At 44.0% G+C, this 20,878-nt stretch overlaps 2 protein-coding genes across 2 annotated transcripts in view; one reads left to right on the forward strand and one right to left on the reverse strand.

Annotated features, from left to right (window-relative positions):
- The window catches only part of tp53inp2 (tumor protein p53 inducible nuclear protein 2), a 26,022-nt gene continuing 5,144 nt past the window's right edge, over positions 1–20,878 (reverse strand). The window contains exons 2-4 of the mRNA XM_062396035.1: positions 1,168–1,338; positions 418–520; positions 1–291 (exon numbers count right to left, since the gene is read on the reverse strand). Of these exons, the coding sequence (XP_062252019.1) occupies positions 51–291; positions 418–520; positions 1,168–1,276 (453 nt within the window). The 5' untranslated portion in view covers positions 1,277–1,338 and the 3' untranslated portion in view covers positions 1–50. The remainder of the gene's footprint in view (positions 292–417; positions 521–1,167; positions 1,339–20,878) is intronic.
- Positions 4,180–7,729, forward strand: snai1a (snail family zinc finger 1a). The gene is made up of 3 exons (XM_062395994.1): positions 4,180–4,587; positions 5,096–5,614; positions 6,234–7,729. The coding sequence occupies exons 1-3, from the start codon at positions 4,512–4,514 to the stop codon at positions 6,416–6,418; spliced, it is 780 nt and encodes a 259-aa protein (XP_062251978.1). The 5' UTR covers positions 4,180–4,511; the 3' UTR covers positions 6,419–7,729.

Here is a 20,878-nt window from a genome sequence, read left to right on the forward strand (position 1 = left end):
TGTGTGTTATATCGTGTTTTAATGTGAATGATTTACATTCATATCCTGGTTTAGTGGCTGAGGTTGCGATGCCCTGGCTGTTGGAGGTTGAAGGAGTGGTGTTGGACTCCTTGGTGAACACGGTTCTGGCGCTGGATGGCGTTACGGGACATGTGGTGTCGCTCTGTCCAGGCTTTGGCCTTCTGGACGCAGGTTACCTGCGCGACCTCTGCCAGGACTTTTGGCTGAGAAAAAGAGCCAGAGACGTCTCCACTGCTGCTGCTCTGAGCTGTGGGCTCTGTATCTGACACACTGGAGAGAAACACGTGACATGTGAAGGGTTAATCAACCTTGAGAGTTAATCTGTTAGGCCAGTGGAAATTGATTTTAAATAAAAGTTTATGAAGTTAAACTCTAAGTATGACAGGATTTATTAACCTTGTATCAGTTTCCATCTTTGTAACTGTGTCTCCATGAGGAGGAGAGATTTCGGGTAGGCTCTCCGTCAGCTCTGCATCCTGGTTCTCTGCTGAACTTGTCTCTGTGGGGATACAAGTTGATGTTTGTCATAACTGTACACTTCAATATGCAATTCATCTCCATAACATAAGGCTGCACAGTGCTCTAGATAAACATCAGGTAGATTACTGTAAAATCTAAAAGGCAAATGAGGCAAAACAGACTTTTTAAGATGACATTCAAAATATTTATGTGCCTGTTTCAATCATTTTGGTTTGAGAATCAATCAGTCAATCAAGTTTTTGTTTTATAGCCCATATTCACAAGTCACAATTTGCTTCATAGAAAAACAACCAAAAGAAAAACTCTCTCTCAGAGAGAGTCACATGTGAGGGATCCCTCTACGGGAACGGACAGAAGTGCAACAGATGTCACGTATAACAGAGCAGGTAAACAGAATAACAAGAATTTTTCCTCAATCATTTCATGAAATGTTAACTCACCATATGGTTCAATACATTTACATTTCAAATGTGAGTTGGATTATTTTAACATGATTTTAACTGTACTTCTCTGCCCTTCACTGCCCGAGATAATCTCTAACACATGTCTGTTTACAGCTGCAACACTGTATATTTGTACATGGAGGTATTACAGATATTCTAAGTTATAAATTAACATTATTATTGATGATTTTCTTGGAGAAATTAAAGATGCTACATGACTGACCGTGATGATTGACAACAAGCCATCCTTCTTCCAGCACTTCTCCAGACTTGACCTCTTTGGGGGTCTCCTCCTCTCCCCCAAAAAACAGACGGGTGATGGTTCTGAACATTTCTCTTTGTCTTCTATTAAAGTCTTCCCTGTTTTTCCTTCTTTCTTTGTCCAAGCAGGAAACTGTTGAAGACAAGACGAAACACCAGCTCACGAGTCATGTGTACGTTCATTCCGCGTCACTGCTTCCCTCAGTGACGCTAACGCTAATCCATCTTTGACTGTTTGGGAGTGGGTGATGCCACGAGACCACCTTTCATTCATAACCATTTTTTTTATTTATTTAAGCCATGTTTGGTCAGCTGACATGGGCGTCCAATGAAATATCTTCTGAGTAAGGGGTTTGAATAATGAAGCCCACTCTCCCAGAATTTCATTGTTAGGGTCCATCTGTTTTTGTGTATATATGGGGGAGGGGCTCTCTTTCGCAAGCATCTTGTCAGGATGATACTTGGTCAGCACCTTTAATGGGCTCAGATGGATCTATGCAGGGCCACTGCCCTACATTTAAAACTGTCGCTGGATTATTTTCTGCACATCACACTCACATCGATGGACCTTTAATGCTATTGTGTTGTTTTTGTCTTCAATGTCATGCACTTCAGCGCACATAACAGAAACCAGGGGGGAAATACGCAAGCAATTCACAACACATTACATAGCAAGAGATACGTTGTGTGTGATTCTACGATCTTATAACATCAGTGACGCTGCTCATCTCTTGTTCTATTGTCCACCGCACTGGTGTGTGTGTTACAGTGAATTGTCTGCAGCTCTGCAGTGTGCACTTACCTCCGTGGGACGTAAGTGTGTCTCAGTTTGACTCGCAGGTCATTGTGAGAGTCAGCGTGTGTTTTCTCTGTGCAGATATTCAGTCTGTATCTCGAGCAGCAGCCGAACGAGACTCTTGTTTTGTTTCTGTTTCAAATATTTAACCGATCCCTGCCAGCGGAAGCCCCGCCTACGTCCCCGACCCGATCGGAAGTGATTCACCAATCAGAGGTCGAGGAGCCAGACATGTGGTTTGATTTGATTCTGGCCCAAGATGAACCTGTGCAGTCAAGATAAATCCCTGTTTAGATTAAACGGTCTTCGCAAGTCTGCGTAACTGTCTGCTCTGAAATACAGGAACTGTACCGTGTTATTATTCATTAGGCTCTGCTCGTATTATCCTGAAAGTTTCCTGAATCAGATTTGTCCATATTAGTTTGCCTGAAACTCAAAATGCACATTTCAACTTTCTCTCACCGCTGCTCTTAAAATATAAGAGGTCATATTAACCTGTGATCGATTTCTTGAATCACTACCGGTCGTTTTCATACATGGTAGGTTATTTTTATTTTCATTAATTTTTATTAGATTTTACATGTGATACATACAAATGTCAATACTATGTTGTTTTTCATTTTTTTTATTTTTTTTTAAAATCACTGGTACCTACAGTTCTCTATCAGTAATGTAACAAGGAAAGATCCCGTTCATGGGACAATCTCCCATTTCATAACATTGTGTCTTGTGCGGGTTACATTTCTTTACTACTCTAATGTGCAATGACTGCATGTGCATATTTGAAAATCTGTGTATTTAATCCAACATATTATCATAGGTTTCATGTTACCTGCTCCCTGGCAATAGTTGTGTGTTCTCCATTTTTTAGGCCACCGAAATACCATTTCATTACAAATAAATTGGGTGGTTTATCAACATGAGAAATGTTCATATTAATCAACCACAAACTGATCAAACCATATCAAATTCAAATTCATAATAAAGGGTTGGTTGTGGCTAAGGGGGCAGAGCGGGTCATTTGTAAAGCCAGATAGTCAGCTGTTCGATCCTAGTCTCCCCCAATCTATGTGCTGAAGTATATATACCCTGAAAAAGTGGCTACAAAATCTCTTAATAATTTTGTGTATCTAATTTATCATATGCTTCTCAGCTATATTACTCAAAGCTGACAAAGCTGTGCATAAAACCCCTGGTCACATCTGGCTCAAAGTGTAGCAAGAGAAACCTTACAGTTTAAGAATTAAGGAGAAAACAACTTATAAGCACATATCTATGGGTTTCTGGTGATCGGCAAAGTCCTGGGGAAGAAAGAGTGGCCATGTAAAGTGGAACCTGCAGCAGTCTTAACCTTTCCCCCCTCAGTGGGCGATATCAAGTTACAACTGAACGAACTAGATACCTGCAGGAGGAGACAAACACAGCTGGACAGAACACACTTTAGGGGCTATAAGAAGGGTCAGTGTGGGCTGTAACACGCTATCAGTCAAAGCATTTATATTTATTCCAGCATTTTAATTGACACCTGATTTGGAATCTGTGCGTATATAGAAATAAACTGTTTCGGTAATAAAGCCATACAAATTGTTGAATGCATCTAAACTGTATTTCAGAGTTTGTGAAGTTGACTAAATGACCTGGGGAGAGAATTCTTTTTTGTTTTTTTACTTGTTTCCATAATTTGACACAACTTTGGGTCCTTCTCTCTTTGTGATCATGTGGTATACAGCGCCTCCTCGTGTTCCATGGCACGACCTGGTCTCTTCTGATGTCTCTCCTTGTTCCAGCAGATGGCGCAGTTGCTCCACTGAAGCAGTTGCATTAAAGCTGTGAACGCCAAGTGCATCAGCGTGGAGTTTTAGTAAGTGCCTTGTGGCAGGTGGCTGACTGATGACACCGTGACACCCACCAGATTAACATAGTTTCCATATCAAATCACGGGCCTGCCTCAGCGCATCCACTTGAATCAAATCAGACTCAAGTTGTCGTTTTATATTCAGATTGATGAAGGTTACAGTAACGTCCTTTTTGTCCAGATTCCCTCCAGTGGCACAAACACTTGGTGACCGCATGAGACCAGAGTGAGGGGACACAGATCACAGACATGCAGATGAGGGTGTGCGGAGCCTCTGGATGAGCCCTGAGCACAGTGTGTTTGAATAGCTGTGAATGTGGCTGCGCGTCTTCCTGCGCACTTGGAGCAGAGATAGGAGGTGGGGAGGGCCCTCGGGGCGAGCACACCCCTATTGCCTGTGTCAGAGTATTTGAGAACAGTGGCCAGCATTTAGTCATTCTCCGCGAATGCTGCACACACACACACTTGTCTGCTTTTTAAAAAAAGCTGTCCACTCTGACCCGCGGACCACTGGAGGATACATATCTGTGTTTTACGCGCGGAGCCGAGGACCACGGGTTGATTCCTGCTGACTTTTATTGTTCCGTGGAACTTTTTGCGTCGTGACCGCAGGATACTTTTACGCACAGTTATTAAACTCTGAAGAAGCAGGACGATGCCTCGATCTTTCTTGGTCAAGAAGTACTTCGCCAGACAGAAGCCAAACTACAGTGAGCTGGAATGTCAGAATGGTGAGTGAACAGAGTTGTGTTATTCCTTGGCTGAATTATGAACGCACCCTTACATAAGAGCGAAAAGTAGAATGAAAAAAAACCTAAACATTCTTAAGTAGTAGTTTAGTGAAATGAAACTTCATTTTCAAAATCTACTGTATAAGTTTCTGGTTCAACTGCAAACCAAACTACGCCTCGTTCAAGTTGGGGCCCGTTAGATGCACTTTCCCCCCTTTCTGCAACCAGACAGAGCACCATTCATGTTACAAGCCCTTGTGAATACGTGGGAGGAAACGGCCCATGAAAGCTTCCCATGGCTCCGGCCTTAAAATCATACATGTACAGAAAAACAAAAATGTACGATACAAAATCAGAGCAAACAAAGTGTGTGTGAGTAGTGGTTGAAAGTCTATGACATATAGTCAAAATGGTTAATATTATGTTTGTTGTCTCTATTCAACATCATTTTGGTGTAGGGTCCTAAACTGGCGTTGTTTTCTAACCACCCTCTTCCTTTTCTTTTTAGACACTTCCCTGGAGAGGTATCCTTTTGCTGAGCTCTCATCAGGAGACATCACCTCTGCTGCCACCTGTTTCACCACGGGTCTGGTGTGGGACCTCAGCGTCCTGCCCACCCTCTACCTGCCCACCTCCCAAACAGAGCCCTCTGCCGCCCCAGGCCCCCTTGACCTCAGCTCCCCGTCCAGCCTGAGCAGCAGTGCCAGCAGCAGTGGAGAGGAGGATGAAGGGCGCACGTCTGATCCCCCCAGTCCAGAACCCGTCCACACATACGCCCCTCGCCAGCGGATGAAATGCACCGGCGTCATTGCTCACGTCAGTCCCCCAGAGGAGGAAGAGGAGCGAGAAGCCCCCGTCACAGCAGCCAGGCCGGCCTTCCTCTGCAAACACTGCCCAAAGGAGTACACCAGCCTTGGGGCCCTGAAGATGCACATCCGCTCACACACCCTTCCCTGTGTGTGCACCACCTGTGGAAAGGCTTTCTCCAGGCCGTGGCTGCTGCGCGGCCACATCCGCACACACACAGGTAAGATCCGTGTTTAATAACAGTACGCAACTTGCTCAGTTCCACTTGATTCACAAGTGAAGAAATTTGAGTGTATGTGTGTCCGTAAAAGTTGATTAGCATATGAGTGGATGTCATTGTGAGTCACCAGGTCACTCCCTCATGATTCGCTCTGTGAAGTTACAGAGAGGGATATCCATGGAAATCAGTTTGACGAGCTTAACACCTGATCAGCAGACACTGTCACATAGGGAAGTCTTCAGTAGACCCTGCACTCATTGATCACTCATTGTGTTTAATGTCCCAGCAACAATGGCTCGTTGGTTAATTATCTTATCGCGGCTGCTGGGGAGGACAACAACACAGGGACCCATGAGTGACAAAAGACTTTAAAGAGGGCCTGAAGGCTCTGCACTATCAACGAGCACTTAGTACCTGCAGCAACTTGTCAGCATGCTAATCTCATTTGGCTTTTATTGAGTCAGGCTGTGACCCCACCAGCCTATCATGCGCTTCTACATTATCTTCAGAATGTGTATGTGTGTGTGTTAATGAAAAGCTCTCCAGACACATCTGACTTTTGTCACATATAAAAGGCATTTATATAAAACATTTTTTCTTTCCCCTCTTTTCTGTCCAGGCGAGCGTCCGTTCTCCTGCCCTCACTGCAACCGGGCTTTCGCCGACCGCTCCAACCTGCGGGCTCATCTGCAGACCCACGCCGAGGTGAAGAAGTACCAGTGCGGCGTCTGCTCTCGCACCTTCAGCCGCATGTCGTTGCTGCAGAAGCACAGCTCCTCAGGGTGCTGCTCCCCCACGGCATGAGAGGTAACGGAGGAGAGAGACAGAGGGACCCACTCAGAGTTCAGGGGCGGTGGACACAGAGAGGTGGTCTGTACGAGCCCAGCTGGCCTGTTGATGACCTGCGAGGCCACAAAGAGCGTGAAATGGCCTGCTTCAAGAGACCTGGAGGGAATCAAGCCTCATTTTGGATATGACTTTACAGCCTCTTTGCTTCCTTGTACCATGACAAAAAAAAAAGCTGAGGAGCAGATTTTTTCTTTTTCCACTCTGAAGTCTCGAGGCTGGACCAAATCTGAACCGAGCAATGCCGACACCCACTTGATATCAGCCCCTTTGTTGCTATTGTGCCCATTCCAAAGACCAAATATGTAGCGGTCATTCACTCATTGGGGGGAGAGGTGTTCTTTCCTGTCTCTGTCCTGGTGCCGGCCGACTCAGGATCACGGCCTAGACACAGCTGCTGAGAGGTAGGGGTGCGTGGGTGGAATAAATCTCTCAGCGTGCCTCAAAACACACACCCACCCACATACACACACATAAGCAAATGCACACACAGCTGTCCCTGGTACTGTGGTGTAGATAGACGAGGTGCTAACAGGTGCTTCAGCCATGACCTTCGCCGGTTAATAGCAGGTGACTTCCACTGCCCTTGGTTTGCTTAAGAAGAAAAAAAAGAGGAAGCACGTCAGCACAAAAGAATGGCATCAGTTAGTCTTTTCAGCAGTGGGGACCCTTGTTAAGCCTCTATTTTGACTACATCCAAACCTCCTCTTTAATCTGATGAGTTTCAGAGATAGGAAAAAAGCTGTTCAGTCTGTTATTATCCAAAGAAGCTTCGTTTTGCAGCTCCGCAGAGATGTGGATGGCGAAGCCAACCGTGCACTCAAGGTTACCACAGTGTTAATACCAGCTAAAGCCATATTTTCTAACTTAAATGAGTTTGTGCCTTCAAATTGTATGGAACCAAAAATGTGCCTTTTATTTTTTACCTCAGTTAGTGTTGGTGGCTTTTGAAAAACCATGATTGCAGTATTAGTAGAAATTAGCAACAAACTGTTTGAAAATGCAATAAGGCTGGGACCAAAGATTTTTTTAAAGTTTACACCATGAACCCATGGTTGCCTAATATGTGAGCATACTCCTATGAATGGACAGTACAAAGATGAATTTTTAACTTTCCTTTACATTTTATGGCAGTGTTTTTATAGTGCAATGTGCAGATGATGTGTTATTACAAATTTGTACCATGCTTGTGTGTTCGCTTCTTTTTCTTGGATGTTGTAACTGATACATTTTCATTCAATAAAGTAATTTATGTTTATTAAAACTTGTCACCACCAGTTGCATTACTACAAATTACTCATTGATACAATGTGGAAATAAGTGCCCTGGATACGTTAGTAAGAAAAAAAACTGCGTTTGATTATTAACCAGGATGTTTCAGCTTCTCGATGTTAGGCGTGGCCACTAAGCTGACGGTTTGATTTGAAGCTGATTTGCAGATGTGCAGGTGAACACGCTTTGTGATGGACGGGAACAAATGAGTGCACCTGCTTCCAGTTTCCACCTGCCATCTACTTCTCACTGTCACTGTGCAAACACTGCTTTAAATGTGGACGTGAGCGAGTTTGTCTTTGCATGTAAAGTTAAAAGACAAGTCGAGTGAGAGTCAGCATCTGTTTTCGATCAATCCCGAGGTTCAACATGGATCCGTACGTGCCTCGCTGCAGCTCTTGAAATGATCCTAAAGTGGAATTCTAGTAAGCTATAGGGGTGATTGCAGTGTGTATATGTGTTTTTCCTCCTCAGGGAGAGTGTAACATTCTCATCTTCCTCTGCCTAGACGGTGACTCAGAGTCTGCTCCGCCTGGAGCTTTAGGTTCCCATGGCTCCTACGCTCGGAGTCGAGCCACTAGTCAGTCTGTCTGTCGGTTGGTTAGCTGGTGTGCGTGGGCTGAAGCCTACTCGGGCCAGCTCAGAGTGAGGTAAGCTGTTCCACGGCACAGTTCCTTATTTCCTACTGAGTCAGGGAAATGTGCTCGCTGCCACCAGCCAGGACGACCATGTAGCATGTAGCAGTGACTCACCTCACACACTCTGCTTATACTGCTCTAAAACATCTGTGCGCCAACACTAACCAGGCCTAATGCGGAACTATTATCGGAGGCCTCGGCTGTGGTTCCTCTCAGGCCTTACATTCTCATGTCTTTAACTGGGGACGCTCTTGGATGGATAAAGGGGCTATTAAAATCTCAGCTGGTGGAGGTTAGCTCAGGACTATATTGATGATGTCAGCTGGTATGTCCTGAGGTGAGGGTGTTAGTTGTGCTAGCACGGACAATTGAATCAAGTCCCTCATTCAGACCTGTTTCTTGAGTATTCTAAAGTTTGCTTGTTGTTTGTGTCTGCACACTCTCTTAATTTCATTATTGATGAGGTGCTGCCCCTACTTAGCAGGGGAGGATTTAAAAAGCATTTCTTCTCCTTGAGCCTTTGTCTCTCTAGTCTCCAGGAGTCAATGCTGGCCAAGTACAAACTAAATTTCAAGTCTTTGCTGTATCACACTGCTGTGCTTATGTCTGCCTTTTTATAGAGAAATGAAAACACAACATGCTCCCTTTCTTGTTCCTCTGGGAGAGTGGAGGAGCCTGGATCTGAAATCTGAGAGCGTTTTCCTGCTGTGTGCTTTACAGTGCCAGAGCACTCACTGTAATTTACCAAAAGTGGCTGCTATTTATGCCATAAAGCATGTGTTTAACATTCCTGAACCCCACTGTGTTTGTGTATTCCTCGCTCTCTCACTCGCTTGCTCGCTCTCTCTCCCACTCACTCTCTGCCCGCCTCTACGGCTGTATTTCTATTTATGTGTGAGTGTGTGTGTGTGTGTGTGTGTGTGTGTGTGTGTGAAACGGTCACTACAGAGCAGCAGCCCTTTCCCTCTTCACAGACGGATCATCTCTCCCCCTCTGAGACAAGGCCAACAGGAAGTGGGAGTTTACATTGGCCTGCTTTGCCCAAAAAATCAGTGCTGGGTTCGAGGCTCACAGCTCAAGTGTTGTTTCTGCCGCTTCACTTTGCCGCTGCCATCGTCATGTCCCATCCCCCCCATCAGCTGTCCCACCCATGGCTGCTGTTCTGATTTAACCAAGATTTCGGGGTGGAGCTGGGTGGCCAGGAGCTGCAGATCAGCAGCAGCAGTTTGGACTCATGGCCTGGGAGACAGGAAGGAGCTGTCAGCATCTCATAAACAGGACCCATCCTGCACTCATGACACACAGGACCTGGAGAGAACTCTCAGAGGACAAAAAGAAACGTTTCAGCTCCAGACTGTGTGGTTCAGAGTGGTGCTTGTCGGTGACCTGCTCAAGATGAACCATAACACAGACACTGACCTCGTGCAGTCTGACTTTCACACTTGTGACCGTCACCTGAAAGTTAGACGCCACTGTAGCGACCAGTTACAGTCACATGTTCTTAAAAGCGTGACTCCCCCTGAAACAGAGCCATCCTCACCCTGTCAGAATAGAAAGAGAGCAGTGCAGCTTTGATAGCACTGGAGCCATCGTTTTCTCCTCAGATGTACTCCCTAAGCACCTCTCACCTCATGTATTACTCCCTTGGACTCCTGCACTGAGATTAGCACCTCTCTATGTGTGTCACCCGGCTCGAGAGCAGCCCATTACTCTCCAATGTTTTGGTGTTAATTACTTTCCCTGCCTAGTTTGGTGGGAGTAATTTTTCCCTGGAAAATCTTCTGCAGTGCTCCTCTCTCTCTCTCTGACACAGTTAAGCGCAGAGCACTGATGTAAATGTTCGGACCCGGAGCTAATTCTTCTCCCCCGAGCTGCAAACAGGCCAGAGACACGACCGCTGCATGTGGTGACTAAGGAGGCCAACAGCAGTAACACCACAAGTATGCCTAATGATGGATTTGATCAGGCTGTGGAGTTGCCCCAAGGCTGGATTGGAGAAGTGGTTGGGTGGGTTAAGGGATGGGGGTAGGGGTGCATATTAAAGAGTAATGAATCACACACTCAGTCACAGGGTCGCCGACTATGAATGTGCTCTCTGTTGGTTTTCCTGGAGCCTGGAGTTTACTAACTGATGACGCAGGCTGGACTTGATCAGAGACATGTGTTGCTCAGCACTCGATGCCAATGAGAAGCACAGCGCGCGAGAGAGAGAGAGAGAGGGAGAGAGAGAGAGAGAGAGAAAGGAGAAGGGGGAGAGGTAGAAGGATGGATGGCGCCTGAGTTCTCTGCTTTTCCTCTGTGTCTCCTAATGGGCACTGCCTCACACCAGGGAATCATGGGATGTGAATGGAGAAGCAGGGAGAAACCAACCCGACTTTACCCTGGGACAGGAAGCAAGAGATTCTTGGGGAGTATCCTGACCAAGCTCTCGTAGCCATCAGTACTCCCAAATTCTTGTGTGGCATCTGGGCGAGTGGAGCAAGCAGAACAAACAAGCAGAGCGAATTTTCTTCAGATTAAAAAAATAAATGATCATCAGATTTCTAGTGTGACTCTTCTCAGCTAAAAAAAGCCATGCTAAGCAACGCTCTGAGCTAAATGCTAATTTCACAGTAAGCTTTATGGAGATTTTTAGAGGTTATATTTACCATGTTCATCATGTTAGATAAGCATGTAAGCATGCTTTGTACTTTCTAATACTACAAGCGTTTAGCAAATTTAGTTTAATTATGAAAAACATTGTCTATGTAATCAGTATTGCAAATATACCAGGTAGGGTGAATACAAAATGTTGTACCTTTACTTGGCACCATAGACTGTTTTAGAAGAGCTCTGCACACGACCAACATCCAACACACAAACAATAAAAGTGAAAATATATTGTTGAACTGTTTGAGGAGCCCTCAATGACAAGGAATAATTCTGAAGTAGGTCTGTAGTGTATAAACGTTGCTGTCATTCTTAAAATGATAATACATGTGTATTATTCACAATTATAATTACAGAAAGAAAGCTTCAACCAGCATAACCACAGGCCAAGCAAACAGCCTGTTGCCAATATTCAGGTTAAGACTGAGCACTACACTAGTCATTTTCTTATTACCCCAAAAACAAAGAAGAGCTGAGGACGATGGGAAAGTTATTCAGCCCCTATTTAAATATCTGTACACAATGAAGGTCTAATGCCCATTCAGTTATTTTAATATTGTTTATCCGCATAGCCACATTGCTAACCTTGTATAAAAAAAACTAAACAAAACAACAGAAAGAAACCTTCTGAATCCATATTCCACAGTGAAAGAAATTTCACCTGTTTGCTACACAGGAATGCACCTGAGCATATTTTCCCAGATAGGGTGCAAAGGGACGTTAAGCTGTCGCCGGAGGCCTCGACAGAGTCTTATGGGAGAGTTAGTGTAGATTTGTGGCCACCTGTCGGGACATGTCGGTGCAGTGTGTAAACAGCATTACACGGAGTGCTGGGAAACTGATTTTCTCCACACTGGCTCCTTAGCTTTCAAGGTTTTGGTTTGTTGAAAGTAAGAAACGTGTGTGTGAAAGGGGAGAACCACCTCCTGGGGCAAGCTGAATCATGTCACGATTAAATGTCCCGCACGTAGGAATATCCCCAAAAGGAAAAGCATTACTGATTGAGTCACAATACAGCCTGTTACATGTCTCTAGCCATTCAGTCTTTACAATGTGACAGAGTCTTGAAGTTGAATAAAATAGAGGAATGTTTGTAGCAGGAATAGGACTTTGGTTTGTTGCTGTTGAAGGCCCAGGTGTCGAGGACTTCCCATTTGTTCCAGTGGGGATCAAAGAAAGCTGAGACTAGTGGAAGGAACAAATGTTGGGCATCGCAACACAGATAGCTGCTAGTAAACACCAAGAGTCTGTTTCATGTACACAGGCACACACAGACACGCACACACACACACAAACACACACACACATACACACACGCACACACACACTTTCATGCCTTTATGACATCAGACTTACTTTGACTTACAATGATTTCCTTAAGACTTACTCAAACTGTAACCCTAGTTACTACTTAGCTAAACCTAACCCTCATCTTTATTTAAACTTAAACTTAACTTAGAATGTTTCGATTTATATTACGTATTCATCGTTCACTTACACTAACCGTCACCATCACAACTAAATGCCTTCACTCTATGCATAGGTTCTCCGTTTCTAGTTTGACCAATAATGTTTGAGCATGCTTTGATTGCCCTTGTGTAAACAGTCTTAACAGGGATGATCCCAAAACTCGTACAAAATGCTCCACTGCTTGGGTTTCATGTGGAGAAACATTGGACTGGAGTCTAGTTAGACTAAATTGTGTACGGCAAACGGAAGAAAGAGGAAGTACACACCTGGTTTTAACATTTGTTTTTTGTGATCAAATCACAAGTGGCCAGCTCTAAACACAGGTGTGAACGCACTCAGATCGGACAGCGATCCGATCACGCCACACCACATTCAGAGTTGGTCTGGCCTACATGTGTCCGCATTCTTTCAACAATGTGAATGCAAACACGTCCTGAGCCACATACGAAGGACTTCCTACTCAGTTGACGTCCTCTGATCCGCTGCAGTTTCACTAAAAATCAAAGTTGTTTTTTCTCATTTCATTGATTTGTTTGTATCCACCGCCACAATGTCAACATTAATCACCACATAAGGATCGACACTTTCATTAAATTGGCCGAATCTTTCTTCACAGTGCAGCTGCATGAGATTCATTCAGCTGCACTCTAGAGTCCTGGCCCAGATATCGGCTGTCTACACTGGAAGCCCCAAAATACTGAAGCTGATTCGCTGTCAGATTCGTTTCAGCTGATAGCCGCTGGGCTCAGAGATTACAAGAGGTCTAACCCTAACCTAAACTAAAATGAATGAAATCCTAATCATTAAACAGCCCACTCAAGGTTTGTAAGAAAGTGGGGTCCGGCCATAATGTCCTCACTCCGTCAGATCTGTTCCTCACAAAGATAGAGGCACAGGTACTCACTCAAACACAGATTACATACACAGCATCAGATTGTCATTACTCAGCTCCGATGCTAAGACACTCACTCCAACATCCTCAGATACAAACAAACAAATGTAGGTTAACCCACAGACACACACTGAGGAGTGGTCCTCTGTGTGGGAGGCCCATGCAGCAGCTGGTTATGATGGAAAATACCCGGCACTCCCACCTACACCCCATAAGCTGTCCCTGTCATTGTGACGCACCGAGTGGTGCTGATTCCCCACATGGCTCAGAGGCTTCAGACCTGCAGGAGAGCCATCCATTCATCTGCAGTCCAGCTTTCAAACAACTCCACCAAACACAGAACCAGTTGATTGTGCACAGTTGGTTCCCAAACAATAGACACATGCACACAAACACACACACATACTCTTGCAGTGTGTAAGCAAGCTCTCGCGCAATCCCGAGTCTATGCACGCACACAGACTCATGCACACAGTCCTGCACATGTTGAAGCCATTATCCTGTTGCTTGTTAAGTCATTACGCTGTAGCTTGTTATTTTCTCAAGCAAGAGAAAGCAATCTATCCACAAAGGAGTGCTGAGAGATTTGCCACCCGACTGAGCCTTGGGATATGGGAAGTTACCCTGAAATTTGAGGAATGTGGTGAGGTCTGAAACCTAAGGAACATAAAAAAAAAGTCCATCTTCTGGAATAGTGAGGCTTGTTTTCCGGAGTCTCCGGGTTGTAGCTGCAGCCAAGAGTGTATGGGATGTCCACGGGGAGGGAGTATTATAGACATTACTGATGACAGTGCAGAAAAGTATCAGTCCACCAATGGGACACGGAGGATCTGACATAGTCCAAGAGCTTTGACATATTCATGGTGGATCTCAGACATCTGGTTTCTATTTCCCTCCTCTCCCAAGACAGTGAGTGCTGGCAGCAGGGCTTTTCAATGAAATAGTCTATTCAACTTCCTATGCTATCAATTTAGCATAAGTGTGTGCAGCACAAAGGGGAATGGAACTGAGTTGCTCTCCTCCAGGGTGTTTTTCTTGTTTTGTTTTCCTTCAGCTCCCCCACCCCCAGGCCCTGATGAGGGTTTATTGGCAGGAACACCCCATGAGCGGCCATTTTCACAGCATCCTCTCCTCTCCTGCTCCACACCAGGAAAAGCTGCGAGCCAGCTCACTCTCACCACACTGCTAATGAGTGACATATGCCCCCTAGCTCCGCTGCTGACACCTAAGATCAAAGTCTTGGAAGAGGGTGTTCATTCCCGGACGCCTGCATCCCCCCCATCCGCCCTCTCATTGACACCCACGCGATACGTCTAAGGGGGCAGCCAAATGGTGACACACCTGTCCTTTCTACATTTAACACGAGCTACGGTGGTGTGGCTGCAACATGCCTCCATTCACAGGACCCATGTCAAGGGGAAGTGATGTGTATTCCAGCTGTGGAAGATGGGCGATCAGATAACACCATCCAGATATGTTGCATGTCAAGGAGAGAGACGCAGATTAGACACTGCAGAGTCAAAAGTATTCATCAGCACTAAAGTGTGTGGGTGGACAGATTAAGGCAGGAAGCAGAATTATGGGAACCTGATTGCAAAAGTCTGGATCAACCCTGCTCCACTATTCCCTGCAGTCCTTCTCTTTAGAACAATTGCTTCACCCATCTCCTGCTGAAATACTGTCCGAGCAGTTTCCATACTGCTGAGGGGCGTCAAGCACAGAGCTGGTGAAGGGGAGGAGAGGGAAGAGAGGGGGAGCTAGTCAGGGCAAAGGCAGGAAATCCCAATGCAGCATGAACTATTTTCCTCCATAGTTCCACCAGAACAGCTCTTTGTACCATTCCCTCGCCCCCCCTCTATCGGGCCTCTGTCTCTGACAACCATCCACTGCTGTTCTACAAGGCGACCGCACAACTACCACCACCACCGCTGTGGAAAAAACAATCCAAACCTCTGTCACACACACACACACACATGTATGCAGTTCACTTGTGGGCCGTTGCCCAGCAGTGCTGGGGGTTGTGGAGTGGGGATCAAAAGCTTGGGGTTCCCCTCCATCGCGGTCCAAAGTCCCACTATGGTTAGGCTATAGACAGAGAGGCACCTTACTTTACACAGAGCCCCCAAATGCCAAAAACACTCAAGTATACAAAAGTCGATGCACACCACTGCTCTGAAACCCCTTATTTTCCTTTTACATAAATTCATCACAGGGGGAAAATGATCTGTGGCGAATCAGGCCCTTTTTCGTTCTTCTCGACAAACATTCTTTGGCTGCAACTCTCAATCCTCTCACAGTATCACTTGATCACCGAGGACACACATGCTCTTCATGTGACTCCAATGAAGCGATGGCTCTGCAGAGGCATAGCGCAACAAAACTGACTTTTGTCCAAGACTCTCATTTCACTGTGACACACATTCCAATTCATTTAGACTGGACATGAGGAGGGATGAGAGAAATTCAGGTCAGTGACACTCGCCGACGACCAAAGAAGACAAATATCAGTGATTCACTCACTACCAATGAAAAAAACTCTAAATGACCGTGTGTTTCCACATTGCAACATCAACTCCAGATACAGGGCTGATTTAAACCAGGCCTGTTGATTGACTTTGATTTATTTAAGGCACCAGCGAGACCCCATGCAAAGACAGAGAAGCTTCCAGAAAGGCCCACTGTGGGACAAACTCATGACTAAAGAGTAGGCAAATGTGAGTGTACTGTATAGCCGGTGGGAGCAGCCAAGGCACCTTGCAACAGCTGGTCTGAATTATCCATGGGGTCGGGGGTAGTCGGTTTGGGGAGGTGGAGGGGAGGCGTGGAGACTCCTGGCGCCAGGATCGGGCCAGCAGGTCAGGGAGGATGACGATTACCAAAATACTAGCAGGCAGCAATAGCCCTGTAGAGAGGGGGTGTTCCTGGCTCACAGCGCTCACAGCTACAGGATGGGCAGACCAGTGGACGGCCGAGGGGGGAGAGAGTGTGTGTTTGTATGTGTGTGTGTGTATGTGTGACAGAGAGAGGGACGCTCCTACTTCCACTTCCTATGAGATAGCCCCTTCCTGTCATTGAGAAACACCATGTTAATGACTGTATACAGTTGGCTAATAAGGTGTACTAAACTTTCTTCTGGGGAACATAACCCGACATGTGTAACATGTTTACATCAGCCTGACACTGTCTTCATAAGATCAATTATTCTTTAGGAAAGTTATGTTTCAAAAAATGTTGCCTTCGTTATGCTCCTGTCGGATTTCCATTCAGTAGAACCAGCTGCTTGCAAGGTGCAGTTCCCTCATAAGGTTCCTTTTGTGCTTCCTCTCACACTCAGTCGACCACATGTGTACAAACCTAAAGCGGATGTTACTGCTAGCATAAAGGTGCATGGCTCCCTCTGCAGGTCAAAGCCTAGTGCTGCATGAGATAACACAGTAATTGGAGATCTCGCCTTGAACCCAATGTATTCCTCCACAGATTAAGTTACTGAAGAAAAAGGCAGAGGTAGTTATGTATATGTATTCTTTGTAACACTGTGCTAGTTTACATAGTTAGTCAGAATACTATTTGAGAGGAGAGTGGCTGTTACTGTAAATGTTTGTTTGTAGGAATATTCATCTCATTTGAATCAATTTGAGTCAAAATGTAAAATATGATAGAGTTTATTATTTATTTTCTTATTCTAAACTAGGCAGTGCTTGTGTCGTTGTGAGTGGTTTAAGATCAAGGGTCCATTTGTCTGACTTATACAGAATTTGAATAACATACTAATGGTAAGACTTTAAGCTTTAAGCCATAACCCAATATCAAGTTCAACATGATCCATACTTTTTCCCAAATAAAATCTCAAAACTGTCTTTTCTTTGCATGTCATATGTTTAACACTGTACAAAACTTTCAGGTCACCTCCAGTCACTGTGGACTTGATGGCCTGAAGACTCCTAACGATCTTATTGTTTGTAAGGAGCCTTTTGAAATCATCATTGGCAGTAGAACTAAAATCTTTGAACACTCGATCTGGGTCCTTACCACACAGAAAAGAAAACTTCAAATGTTGTTCAAACTACAGGGGATACAGCTTTACAGTTAAACCCCCTAACCCAGACTATAGTCTAGAATTAAAGCTACTGAGAGTTTATGTCAGATCTCCTCTTTGTATCTTACATGCCCTTGGTCTCGCTGGAATCATAGTTGGGGGTTGGGGTCAAAGATCGCATCTCTTGTGAGATCAAGTTCAAGCATCCACTTCAGGGTGTGATTGTTGATGATCATGAGCTTCAGTTAAAGCTGGAAACAATATCATTAAACATTCAGTTGAATAAAATAACTCTCTCCCATAACTCTCAAAAAAAGTTCAGTTTGACAACTCTGGGTTGACTCTTAATCTCTGTAGGTAATCACACCCAGAGAAATTGATCATCAAAACACCACTTACCATTTTCTTCTGGCATGAAAGAAAAACAAGTACATATACTACTGTTTTATCATATTTGATTGCTAACCACAGGGGTGACTAATATAAATGATGTGAACTAATATACTGGTTATTTTTATGTCAATTAATTCAGTTTATAGTGATATTAACTTCTCTTCCTAAACAAACATTTTACATTTGCTCTTTTTTAAAAGTTTAACTTTTTAATTTCACTGAGATCTTTTGATTTTAGAATATCACAGTATCTACCGTGAATACAGACGTTCAATACGAGACGTGATTAATGCTCTGTGGCAGTAGAGGGCGGCATAGATCAGACTCACAATAGCTTCAACCTCAATGCAAACATTTGCAGCACATTTTTTGATCCTGCTAAAGTGACATTTAATACTCTCACAGTGGTAAATATATTACATCTTTACAAGAATCGTACATTTTATTTCTGCTGCTTGAGATTCTTTCACCTCCGCTTTTGTATCAGACACCCTCTGAGACTCCTATCTCTGATGTTCACACTATTCTGGCACTGTCAATTAGGAGATGACAACAGACTTCTAACACACTGTCGTATTGTGCGCTAAATTCAGTGCGAGAGAAGAGGAGGACTGTGACACACACACACACACACAAACACACACATGGAGGGAGAGGGCGCCAGCTGTCCAAGTGTCTGGCCTGCTGCCAGGAAGTTAGCACTTCTATGAATTCCAAACTGATCTTTGTGTTACGTCTCAGAATGTGGAGCCGGAGCGCTTTCCCTCAGGACTCTCTTCACCTGCTCCGGCTCCAGGCTCTGACTGCTCCAAGTCCAGGGGCCCCACATAGCTCTGACTAGCTGTTAAATGTTGGCAGGATCTCTCAAAGGCCTGGGTGGGGGGGCTGTAGGTACAACTGAGTGTCTTCCATTGCAGGCAGCCCACCCACCCACCCACACACCCACACATACACACACACACACACACACACACACACACACAAAACACACACAAACACAAACACAAAAAAATCTAGCACCAAGTAACATATCTCTGACCTGACAGTTGGTGAAATGTGTGAAGTGTCAATATACACTCCAAAAGATACTTAAATAGTGGAATGTTATTTATGTGCATCAGCAGAGACCAGTACAGTAAATCTGAGCTCTCAATCAGATGAAAGAAACACAACATGAGATTCAATTTCTGTTACTGTGATTGTGAAATTGTTTTACTTCACTGTTTTCTCTTCTGAAGCTCTACTGTCTACTGTTTTGGATTGTTGAAAGCAAAAAGGAAAAATACATAAAAATGGTATGACGAGAAAGGCGAGACATGTGGAAACAGCCAGACCTTGATTCTCAAGCATTGTTAGGTATTAAACCTTTGTATGATTGGACATTGTGAAACATGACAAAGGGACAGGTCAGAAGCAAACCTGCAGCTGCTGCAGAAAGACTCCACCCTCCGTAAGGCGTAATTTTACTTTTAACCCCCAAGACTCACTAGTACTTCGCCATTTTTACTTTATGTTTTTTATGTTAATTGACATGATGAGCACCAGTAGTAAACTAGAGTTTCCTCAGTAGACCCCAAATTAAATCTATTAGATCCAGATTTGATTAAATCTGCTAATAAATAAATAAACACAGTTGAAATGATACGCTCCTTGGTTAGAGGTCGGCTGTGGCTGAGGGGGTAGAGTGGCCAGAAGGTCAGGAGTTCGATCCTCAGTCTTGTCCTGGGGCAAGATACTGAACCCCTAAAACGGCCCCTCATAGATGTTCAATACACTCATTGTAAGTCACTTTGGATGAAAGTGTCTAAAGACACATAATGTAATGTGATGGGGAATTACACACAATGAAAATGATGTAATAGATGACATTATAAGATCCGATGTTAACAGTGTGGTCTTTAACAAAAGGATTCAGGACTTCAGGTAAGCTGGTGACATCACACAATGAGAGCACTCCACAAAACTTATCACTGAGATAAGTTGATTCTACCAGAAGCCATAATGTTGATATTTCTTTTTTACATTTTTATTCTAAAGTGACAAAATAATAATATTTTCTACTATTTTGCTACTATATTTTCTAATATTTATATTTAAACTATTATTTGTGAATTGTAAGTATAAAGACTTCTTATAGATAATATATATGTGACCATATCATCATTTCATTTGATCTGCCTCACATCTGAAGTTGATAAAAAAACAATAAGATCTGTGGGCACGGTGCTGTCCCCTGTGTGTCTCTGCCATGTCCTTACTTACAGTATGCTGTCTTTGTTCTCCTCTGTCTCTTCTTCTGTGTCCTCCTATCCCCTGACTCAATACATCACATACGGTTTGTGTTCATATCTTCTCTCTTGCTGTCTGTCTCTCTCTCTTTCTCTAATATCCGCCTGTTCTCTGTTAAGTGATACCAAAATACCCCCCCCCCCCCCCTGTTGTTTAACTGTATTTGAGAAATGATAGAAGATTTTTACCAGTAAACAAAAATTGACAACATGTAATAATTTGTTATAATCACAATATAAGGCAGAACCTGTTACTAATTAAATTCGTAGATCAGTTATATGTTAACAGTTTTTTCATACAATACGATACAATATGATTCTATAAGATACGGTACAATATGGTACAGATCGATACGACGAACTAGACGATATGATAGATTTTTACAATATGATAAAACAATCCGATAAATGATACGATATTTTATAAGATATTTGATATGAAACAAGACATTATGAATATTCTCTTATGAGAAATGAATCAGTGTAAAAAGTGTTTTCGCGTTTTGTGATTTCCACTTGATGATTGTACAATAATTAGAAGGATTGGGAAACACCATCCAATGATTCTTCCACTACCCTCGGGCCATCTATTATTACTTACTGTATAAACATCCACAATCTCAGACTTGATGGTTATTAGGAAAGTGACTAACCGATCATTAATGGACCAGACTTCCTCACTTCATTAATAAACCATGAGGCCTGTAGATACAAGTGTTAAGAAGTCATTAGTATAATTTTGTCCTCACACATCTACTGTGCACTGCAAAGTAGGGAATA

Source organism: Platichthys flesus, chromosome 2, assembly GCF_949316205.1.
Source record: "Platichthys flesus chromosome 2, fPlaFle2.1, whole genome shotgun sequence".
Lineage (NCBI taxonomy): Eukaryota > Metazoa > Chordata > Actinopteri > Pleuronectiformes > Pleuronectidae > Platichthys > Platichthys flesus.